At 36.7% G+C, this 10,833-nt stretch overlaps 2 protein-coding genes across 2 annotated transcripts; one reads left to right on the forward strand and one right to left on the reverse strand.

Moving 5' to 3' along the window:
* Window positions 1-308: 308 nt before the first annotated feature.
* Window positions 309-2,456, forward strand: LOC101250532 (uncharacterized). The gene is made up of 2 exons (XM_004245346.5): window positions 309-1,082; window positions 1,379-2,456. Exons 1-2 carry the CDS (start codon window positions 368-370, stop codon window positions 2,122-2,124), a joined length of 1,461 nt encoding a protein of 486 aa, XP_004245394.2. The 5' UTR covers window positions 309-367; the 3' UTR covers window positions 2,125-2,456.
* A 686-nt stretch (window positions 2,457-3,142) lies between these two features.
* Window positions 3,143-10,237, reverse strand: LOC101253812 (protein unc-13 homolog). Its single transcript, XM_004245116.5, has 5 exons — window positions 9,405-10,237; window positions 7,144-8,013; window positions 5,625-6,080; window positions 4,545-4,734; window positions 3,143-4,462 (listed from the first exon to the last, which is right to left on the reverse strand). The coding sequence occupies exons 1-5, from the start codon at window positions 9,960-9,962 to the stop codon at window positions 3,540-3,542; spliced, it is 2,997 nt and encodes a 998-aa protein (XP_004245164.2). The 5' UTR covers window positions 9,963-10,237; the 3' UTR covers window positions 3,143-3,539.
* Window positions 10,238-10,833: the final 596 nt, after the last annotated feature.

The raw sequence follows: 10,833 nt of genomic DNA on the forward strand, positions 1-10,833 counted from the left end.
GAACAAGGCATGTTATAACAGCCAAGTAGCCATGCATGCATGCTAGATTCAAGGGGCCCAAAAACATATAGAACTCCTCCATTTAATTAACTATTTTTAATTTGGCACAGAGTTTTAGAAAGTAAAGAAGACTTTCTATCTTGCGGGAGATGCGGAACGTACCAAAAATGTTCTTTAATTTTGTGCTCTTAATAACTACTCTGTTTGTCACATATAAAATGGAGGGAATTAATAGTATGGAATTGTTTTAATAAGTAGGTAATTTCACTCTTAAGTTTCTAAACCTAACACCTATAAAAGGAGACCATATACATTCCAAGTATTACACCCTTGAGAATAACTTCCTATTATTGATTTTCTTAGTTCAATGGCTCAAACAAGTTTTGGGCTTCTCGCCACGGTCCTCCTCCTCCTTCTTGTGGTTTTGGCTGAGGGCGGACCTCCTAAACCTATGAAAGTGAAATGCCAAGACAAGAAATTCGCGAGTTGTTATCACAAAGATCTTTTCTGTCCTGTCAATTGTCCGCGTACATGTATAGCTGACTGTGACTCATGTCAACCTATTTGTGTTCCTCAACTTCCACCACCAAAACCTCGTTCACCTAAGAAAGTGAAATGCCAAGACAAGAACTTCCCAAAATGTTATCACAAAGACCTTTTCTGTCCTGTCAATTGTCCGCGTACATGTATAGTTGATTGTGACTCATGCCAACCTATTTGTGTTCCTCCACCACTTCCACCACCAAAACCTCGTTCACCTATGAAAGTAAAATGCCAAGACAAGAAATTCCCAAAATGTTATCGTAAGACCTTTGCATGCCCTGCTAATTGTCCGCGTTCATGTATAGCTGACTGTGACTCATGTCAACCCGTCTGTTTACCACTATCGCCTCCATTGCCAACACCTCCTACTCCTCCTTCTACTCCTAACTCACCACCCCCACCAGATCAAGCTGCAGAAGGAAAAAGTGTCTCTTGTAAGAATAAGTTGTACCCTCAATGCTACCGCCAAGAGCATCAATGTCCAAGTGCATGTCCCAATACTTGTGAAGTTGATTGTGTCACTTGCAGCCCCATTTGTGGTATGATTCCTAAATCTATAAGCTCATCTTTAATATATTAACCCTGAAGATGCATTTATCATTATGAACAATTTTAAGCGATATAACTAGGGTGTGTAGATGACGTAGTACTATGAGAGTTGATTTCCCATATGGTCACTTGATAAAGAAAAAACTAATAGATATTATCTCAGAAAGTCACTCTTAAGAAATTTGAATCATGAAGAGAGATGACTTTCTAAGATAGTACAGTATTAGTTGAATGACCATCTGAGAAATCAATAAACCTGACATTTTGACGTTGTGGTGATGTGCAGACTGCAATAGGCCAGGGGCAGTTTGTCAAGATCCAAGATTTGTAGGAGCTGATGGACTAACATTCTACTTCCATGGCAAAAAAGACGATAATTTTTGCTTAGTAACCGATTCCAATCTCCACATCAATGCTCATTTCATCGGTAGGAGGAACGAAAACATGAAGAGAGACTTCACTTGGGTACAGTCTCTTGGAATTCTCTATAACAATCATAAATTGTTCATAAGTGCCAAAAAGACATCAACATGGAACGATGCATTGGATCGTCTAGACTTAGCCTTCGATGGACAATCAATCACCCTTCCTAATCGCGAAGGGGTCAAGTACTTAGAACCAAATTCAAACACTACAATCACAAGAAATCGCGATACTAACTCTGTTGTGATTGAAGTTGAAGGGAATTTCCAGATAAAAGCTAGAGTGGTACCGATAACAGAAAATGAATCGAGTATTCATAAGTATGGTATTACTGAAGACGATTGTTTTGCTCATTTGGATTTGGGGTTCAAGTTTTACTCATTGAGTGAGAAGGTAAATGGAGTATTGGGACAAACTTATGGAAGTAATTATGTGAGCAGAGTGAAAATGGGAATTGAAATGCCTGTTTTAGGTGGGGATAAAGAATTTGCATCCTCAAGTATTTTCTCCACTGATTGTGCTGTTTCAAGATTTTCCACTACTAATAATCAAGAGTATGATGACTTCAAGTGTTCAAGTGGTATGGATGGAAAAGGAGTTGTGTGCTGATAACTACTCTACAACATTATTATTCAAATAAGATTATGATAATTGTAATGGGAGTTTGCAATATTCATCATTTGTATTGTATTGTACTGAATTAATAAAAGTGTAATCTAATAAAAGTATCAAGTACTTAGTATTTTTCTTCTTCTATTTAGATTTTAAATACGTATACACCCTAATGTTTTTCGTATTTTACTGTTGTTTTAGTGTTGTTGTAAAGTCGTTGGCTTGGTGGGATCAGTGCAAACTATGAACTGTGGTTTTAAAGAGATTGTTGTAGTTGCTACTGCATTCAAGTTTGCTATTTAAACATAAAGAAAACAAGTAACAACGTATTTGAATTTGCTTCTGCTTGTAATTTGTGTAGACTTTTATGCATCAAGAGGAACAGATAAGAATAAGAGAAAGGAAAACAAAATTAGTGGAATATTGATGCAGTACAGATTGCGTCAAAGTCATCTACTTATGAACTTCAACCAATGGACATTTTGGGTCACTTTTGAAAACTATAAATAGGCATTTAGGGGTTCAATTTAGGTTAGATTATTTTGGATGTTGAAAACTAAAAACTCATATTTGAGTGTTAGAGAGTTTGTTTAGAAACGTTGGTTGCTTGGGATATTGATTCCCTTGAGAGTTAGGTGCTTTTTGTATGATTAACGAATCGAGGTCATTGGGTTTAATATACACAACCAACCAATGCGCACACAACTGTTGACATAGAGAAGGGAAAACTCACATATTGCTTTACAATTTTCAGTTTATCCTTTCTTCTTTTGGGAACTTAATAAATAGTTTCTTCTGCTGCCACTTATCTACTGCTTAGTTGATTTATTTTAATGTGTTTCATATCACTACAATCCCAAGTCATACTGAACGAACACCACACTCATGGTCAATCCTGATGTGTTCAAATTTGGACTTCATCAGAAAATAAACTAGGATAGCATACCAATAAATACCAGTGTATATAAATACTAGTAACAAAAGCCATCCAAATTACTGTTGTCTACATAGGAAATTAGAAGGAATAAATGAATATATATATATATAGATATAGATATATGTAGAAGACAATGAATCTTAAATCAATTACTCTGTTGATGGGACCTGAAATTCTATAAACAAGCAAAATGAAAAGATCAAATCTCCACAAACTTTTACCTCCAATAATCACTTACTGCTGCTGCCTTGGATTCCTACCTTGTGAAAGCAATATGCTGAAATGAACAAATCAAAGACCCAAACTTACACTATACAAGAAAATAGGCATTCTTTAAATATGTCCAAAGGCATCCATACCCTTGGCTTGAGGATCTTATTGCTCAATCTGAAGCATATTACGGGACATCGCTAGCATCAGTCAAGATTGATCTTAAACAAAGGAGCTGCTTCCCTTGATCAAGCCTTCCAATTAATCACAGTTTCTTAGGCAAGTTGTAAGTCTTTTTAAGGAACTTGGAAGCAGCGTCATCATTTCGGTAGCACAAGACCCGTAACAGGGTGTTTGGTTCAGTTGGATTCCATTGCCCTGAGGTAGGGGGCAAGGGAAGCCTAGATTTTGCGGATGAACCATAAGTTTCCAACGTTGATCGCCTGAATCTCTCAATGAGGCTCTCTGCATCAGTCCGGAAAAGAGGGAGTACATCCCTCACTGTTGTTGAATATTTATTTATTATATCCACAGGCAATCCATCCCCATTTGCCCAGAAAACATCTTTCAAGGACTTGAAATCGTCCTCTATAATTTGTGAATCCTGCTGCGTGAAAATTCTAGAAGGTCCTCCAGCAAGCAACACCACCAGGAAACCATCAAATGATGCTTTCATTATGTCTGCAATAATTCGAGTCCGAACTCTATCATTAACGGTGTTTGATATGATCGTCAGATTCTTCTCAAGTTCTTGAAGGAAAGGCTCAATGCGAGAAGAGGATGGCTCCCCAATATACAGTCCATCCCATAAAACTGGACTTAGATCATGAAAGACAATCCTATAGCCGAGTGCCTCAGAGAGCTGTTGGATCCCCTCAATACAAGCAGCAGGTGAGATTTCAAACTTCTTTCCTAACCCATTTGAGAAGTCCTCTACATGAGCTGATTCAGAATTCCTCAAAAGGGTAATAATTCTCTTCTCAAGAACTTCTAGCTCTGTTCGAATTCTGTGGAAAGTATTTATACGTACACACAACTGCAGCACCCCAGATGAATTATCACCGTTAATCGTAGCAACCTGTGGGTTCCTCTTTGTATTAAGTGTCTTATCCTTTTTCTTCCACAACTTTGTAGCAGTCGTACATCTGGTTAGTGCAGGCATGGTTGGAACATATGTGTTCCTTGATCCTACAAATGACACCACATGTTACTGGGCATGCTAGGCTTATAAAAATTGTTTGTCCTATTCACAATAAGATTTAGAAATTACCACAGCCAGATTTTGCCTTCGATACGTAATACTGAAGACATCTATCAAGGCCACTCATTAAGTCGGGGAGCAATGCTGGATGCATCGGTATTGGCAGCAGGAAGAATGCGTCTAAAGTTTCATCAATAATCCTAAGGACTTCAACAGCAGAGGGGGCAAATCCTCCTTCGCTAGCTTGAGGATTCCAGACCTTTTTAATCACGAAAACAAGATAAGAATGCAACACCAAATATATAAAATAAGCACAGCTGAAAGCAAGAATTTAAGTCATGCTTGGAATATAGGCGATGCCAATTAGTTGCAAATTTAGCTTAGTCATGTTAATATGTTTACTTGAGATCCTATACTTTCTAGGAGTCTTTTAGCCCATATAAGAGATTCTCGTGCCAAAAGGAAATATAGAGAACTTCTACTACTGCTCATTTTCATTTTTATACAATAAAATGTTGGCTCGGATGAATTTTTGGCGACCTACTTGTTTGGGACTGAGGCATAATTATTGTTTGTAGTTAAAAACAAAAAATATCAGCTATTTCTAAAATCTAAAGGCAGGTTGTAATAAATCATCTTTTCTGTTGTTCAGGAACAGAAAGGAATTACAGGAATGTGGAGTTGCGCCGATCAAGTTCATACAGGACCAATGAGATGAAGACCTCAGTTTTCTACAGGTCTGCAGCTATCTATAATATAATTTTGTTGAAGTCTAAGAAATCTCTTGAAGCTTGTATGGGGTCACTTAACCTCTCAAGTAGGAAAAGGTCTAATCAGAATAATTCTCTCAATTTTCAAGACCCACAATTATGTAATAGGGAGGTTCTGGAAGTGATTTTTCCTAGGTAATGGTGACATTCCAAGCGTTTAACTTGTATACATTCTTGGTTCTTGCCACAAAAACAAAAAATATAGTGCTGAGGGTTTTGAGTAAGGTAAATGCACTATAAGCCTATGCAGAGACAAAGTTGCCTTCTGATTGCAGCAGATATTTGCCAAACCATATGATGCAGATATAAATAATAAGATGGTTGCTTCCATCTTGTGGATGGGAAGTTGAAAGCAAATATCAAACTGATGAGTCCATACCTCTTGTTGGAGATTTCTGTCAACCCATTCCTTGAGTCTGTCTATTCTCATCTTAATCCAATCTTTCACCATGTTGGCAATTGCACCTTCAGCTTCAAATGGAGGCATCTCACGGATAATTGCCTTTCCACCATCATCACTGTCCACTGAATCTTCAACAGCAATCTGCACAAGATCTTTCTCCAATTTATCTGCTGCTCTCAGTACTTGTACAGCATCTGGTGTCAATTCTGTTATACCCGAAACAAATTGTTTAAGCTCATTCCCATAGCACACGTGTAGGGTGGCAACGGCTACTCCTGCAGCAAAAGGATGCCATCTCTTTAAGATGGGACTAAAAATCTCCTTCTCTTTACAAGCCTGCTCACCAACATCCTTTGCAAGGATGGCAAGGACAGGAAGAGGATTTGGTTGGTGTCTTGATGCTCTCCTGCTTGAATCCGCCTTCTCCATTAACTGCAATCAAGATAACCAAATTTCTAGTTTTATATTTGCACTCAGATGGTCATTCTGATGACATGTTAAGCTGACTTTTAAGCTATGAAATAAGGAACTGCACCGAACACAATCACAGCCCTTTCTATAAGCAACTGGTGACAGTAGAAGCAAATCATTACAGATATACCCCAAAGATGAGAATTGTGGCAAAACTTAGAGAGACCTAAAACTTCATACGAGTTTGAGATGGATTAGTGAGGATTGAAGAAAATTAGCAGCCTATGTCCTCAAATATGAGAATTTAGGAATAACTTACAGGGGAAAAAAATCTGCATAAAGCTTAAGAGACATGCTGTCAACAAAAGCAGTGGAGAGAACATGACCAAGATAGAAAGTATATCATGTAAATTGGAGCTCAAAGTAAATCAGATTGGAACAGCCCAAACAGAAGTGGAGTAATTTGAAATAGATGCAGTATTTTCCGGTAAAGGAGATAGATGCAGTATTTTCCGGTAAAGGAGATAGATGCAGTATTTTCCGGTAAAGGAAATAGATGCAGTATTTTCCAGTAAAGGAGATAGATGCAGTATTCTACCCACATTCATATGCCTTCAGACATACTGCACTTATACTTCTGTTAAATGTCGGAACTCGAAATTTGTGCAAGGGGATTCGAAAAAGTTCTAGAATGTCACTTGGAATTTGAACCTGAAGCTTGAACCAATTTTTGAATCCTTCTTGTCATTACACTAGAATCCTCCCTCCTAATATAAAGAGGATTTAACAATTTATATATAAAAAATTACTTTTTGCCCTACTTGCACGGTATAATTATCCAATGGAGGGGAGATACAATTTTAAATGTTAAAAGTAAACCAGACATTAGAAGTTACAAAATTTATGAATCCACGCCTGATTATCCTAATTTGGAAAATTCACACACTATTGATGTAACATTACGAAAACAGTTAGTTAAAAGTGTTGCTTGCTGATTAAATCTGCAACTATAAATTTGTTTAAAAGAAATCAAGCCTAATAACTGGTATGTTCCCAATAAAAGTTAAAAGAAGATGGAACTTGCCTGTGCAAATGCAGTGCGAAGTGATGACCTGATGTAAGTGTCAATTCTACTACGAGCCACATCAACTTCGCCCTTACGCCGCCGCCGGTACTCATTAGAAATATCTTCAACAAGAATTCTTGCTGCAGATACCCCTATAGATACAATGGTTGGCATTGATTCAATATTCCCAGCATCAAAAGTGTCATGGTATGCAAGAAGCCTTTTCTCAGCCCATCCCAGCATTGCTGTTAATGTAGAATTCAGGATCTTAGCATATGCAGGATCTTTAGTGGTCTTTGCATCTTTAGCGACTTCAGCTAGCTGACTATCAGCAGCGTCTAACAGATCGTTATCAACTTGACCAGTCGCGACATAACGATTAAATAAAACCCATGAAAAGCAAATATTGTGAAGCATTTGATTAAGTCCGAGAATCCCCCAAGTTTTCTTTATGAGGTCCATAAGTTCATCAACTTCCTCTATGATAGACGCTTCGTCATTTATATCAAAGCATGCCTCCAGAAGTATCTCATAGAGTCTAAGATTCAAAGGCAAACCGTCAGCCCAGTGGCATGAATCAAAAACTGATCCATCAGATGACCTATTAGCAAGAGCCATTACAGCTGTTCGGAGAACTTGCATCGACTCATTGTTTCTTCCCGTTTCTATCGGACGATCTAAGGCAGCTTGAATAATTTGCCGCAGCCTCTGCGCAGCAGTATTCGACTTATCCAGTGGGATATGTGGATGTAAAAGAAGTCCAGCTTCGAGAACTTTTAGATTTCTTTTCTGCCAGGCATCATATTCTCTCTGATCAGTAAAATCTGCAGCTTTGAACTGTTGTAAGAGCTCCAAGGGGAGAACAGTTGACTCGATTCTTCTCCCAACCTGTATTGTGCACATTAAACCATGACTTGTTCTAGAAAATTGTATTAAAATTAACCATTCATTAAGCATTAACAAATCAGCGAAGCTCATGAGGAAGTGCGTAAAATGTACATGAAAAATTGGTTGAAAAGAACAGTGTAGAAAGAAAGTCAATACTTTTAAGTCGAACTGATTAGTGTAGCAACAGAAAGACTGATTTTTGTTTCACTCGAAAAAATGTCTGAGAATACAAGATTCATAGAGCAAACAGGACAAAGAGGTAAAAACAAAAACTCTACAGCAAAAGACAAACATGATGGATATTCAACAAAATGACATAAAAAGAGAGCAGAAAAATCCATTAAAAATAATGCTCAAGGTTAGTCACTACATTTAGGCCTTAGCTGCATTTAGCAGGTCCATCATCAGACAAATGATACAGCTGAAACTCCACACATCCTGCTAAATTCAGTCACAGAAGCACAGATTGGCGGATAATATCACATCACGAAATCAATATAATAATATTGTTAATGAGGATACTGCTAATGCAATAAATAGTCAAAATCTGGCTAAAAAAAATTCCGAGTCAATCTCTAAAGGAAGGATTTTTTTTTTTGATAGCTACCTTTAAGGAATAATTAAGGACTATTTAATGGACACATTATTCACCTAATATGCCCATGTCAAATGGGTATAACATAACCGTGGGTGATTTGATCCCATAATTCTAATACCCCAAAACATACTGATCAAAACATACCCATCTCTATAGTGGATAGTACCCATACACAAGTCCAAAAAGGAAAGGAGGCTCTGAAGTTGTGTATAAAAGAGACGTTCAACTCTCAGAAAGGACTGCTTGGATTCATTTAATCCAATATCCTCCGGGAATAACTCCCCGAAAAATTTCCTCAGTCTGGTCAAAAGCTCTAACCCCAGCAAATTGGTACCACAAGGACACAAATGGTGCTCGGAATTCACCCCAACCTGAATAATATTGCTGTTCTTAAAGGCAGAAACAAAAATTGCCGTTAATGACATAAATTGACCAATTTTCCTAACAGATCGAACTTGTTAACAGATCGAACTTGTAGATTGCAACTCACCACAAGATGAAGACTTTATCAACAATTAAACGTTAATATGCCCAAAAAGCAAATAAAATGGAAAAAAGTAGTGTTAATTCTCTAACAGATCAAACATGTAAATTCCAACCCACCAACAAAAATGCAAACTTTACAGAGAATTACCATTCATTTACCAGAAAAACACACAAAAATGCATAAACCAGTGATAATTCAGTCATATAGTAAATTTGTAAGATGCAACTCCACAAGAAAATTCAAGCTTTATATAGAATTTACACTAAATAGAGCAAAGGGACTAGACATTAGCTCTAATTAAGCTACCTGGCCAGCAGTAATTCTCAAAAGAGCTCTACGAATTCTCGAATCAAAATTCTCAGAAACCTTCATTTGGATCCTCATTAGCTCCCCTATGGTTACAGGCTTCTTGGGCTTTCCACCAGAGCCCGGGCTACCCTCAGTCCGCTTAATTCCCGAACTGGAGCTAGATCGAAGGCCCAAAGCTTTCTTCATTTTAGAAGCAGCAGTAGAAGTAAGAGATCTTTGCATAGAAGGTGAAGACGAATTGGAATTCGACGCTGATGGTGACGGTGACGGAGATCGATCGGAGGAATTAGAGGGAATGTAGGTTAAGGCTTTTCCGGTGGAAGTCCTGCAAGAAGCTACAAAGATCTCGTAAGCAGTTTCACGGAGGTCAGTAGTGGAGAGTGACGGAGTAAGGTCAGGGAATGGTGATGGAAGTGGAGATAAAGCAGAGCTGGAAGTTGAGAAGCGAGAGCTACTGGTGGCGCCACTGCCCAAAGACATGGTGGACACGGCGGCGGCGGTGGTGGAGTCTCGCCGTGAATAGCCTAAAGTACGGTCTCTGAAGAGAGACGCCATTGTTAGAGAGAGAAAAGGTCTGTAATTTCTACTTAAGATTTTGGGAGAGACGAGTAAAGAGAGAAGAGAATATAGGAGTACTTCTCTTTCCTTTTTTTTAATTTTTTCCTTTTTGCTTTTCAAATTTCTGACTTTTTCTTTTGGAATTGGAAATAAAATAATACTGACCTAATTTATATTTTAACAGGAAAAATAATTATTGAAGTTTATTTATGTAAAGATTGCTTCCTTTCTTTTGTTCATTTTTAATTTGGGCTTTAAAAAATAATTTGCATGAATATTTTGTCATTAATACATATTAATTTATATATAATTTTAGATTTTGAAATATAATTAGAAGAAAAATCAAATCACGTTAAAGGTAAAATAGACCAATATTTTTAATATACTAAATAAGTAAATTGACAATGTAAGATCTATTCTCCCGCTTGTACTATTTTTATTGAAGATCTATTAGGTTTATTATTAATAATATATAAAATCACTAGACTATGTCTAGTAGTATAAATTTAACTTTAAAAAAAAAAAGTAAAAATATACTGAGGTAACAATCGTTAAATGATTTTTGCAATTTAACATTGATGATTAAACAGTCATAAATGAGTCTAGGAAGAATTCATTAGATATATATCCTCTTAATTTCCAAATTTAATGTTTTTATATAGGAATTTAAGTGATTAATTTACTTATAATTTATTTGGTAAAGGTCAAAAAAATTATTTAAAAAAGTGAAATATTTAATCAAGCTTTCTGATGAAAATAATTTTTCTGAAAAATATAGCTATTAGAAGTAAAATGTATAGTTTTTCATAAAAATATACTTAGAACTATATTTTTAATTTTTTTTTTATCAAACACTAATTGTCTAAAA

The sequence above is a fragment of the Solanum lycopersicum genome, chromosome 8, assembly GCF_036512215.1.
Source record: "Solanum lycopersicum chromosome 8, SLM_r2.1".
Classification (NCBI taxonomy): Eukaryota; Viridiplantae; Streptophyta; class Magnoliopsida; order Solanales; family Solanaceae; genus Solanum; species Solanum lycopersicum.

Bases quoted from the DNA above. Each gene is read 5' to 3' on its own strand.
- LOC101250532 (XM_004245346.5), top strand. From the start codon at position 368: ATGGCTCAAACAAGTTTTGGGCTTCTCGCCACGGTCCTCCTCCTCCTT. The intron at 1,083-1,378 runs GTATGATTCCTA...GGTGATGTGCAG, and splicing joins CACTTGCAGCCCCATTTGTG to ACTGCAATAGGCCAGGGGCA.
- LOC101253812 (XM_004245116.5), bottom strand. From the start codon at position 9,962: ATGGCGTCTCTCTTCAGAGACCGTACTTTAGGCTATTCACGGCGAGAC. The intron at 6,081-7,143 runs GCAAGTTCCATC...TCTTGATTGCAG, and splicing joins TTCGCACTGCATTTGCACAG to TTAATGGAGAAGGCGGATTC. The intron at 4,463-4,544 runs GTAATTTCTAAA...TGTCATTTGTAG, and splicing joins GAAGGCAAAATCTGGCTGTG to GATCAAGGAACACATATGTT.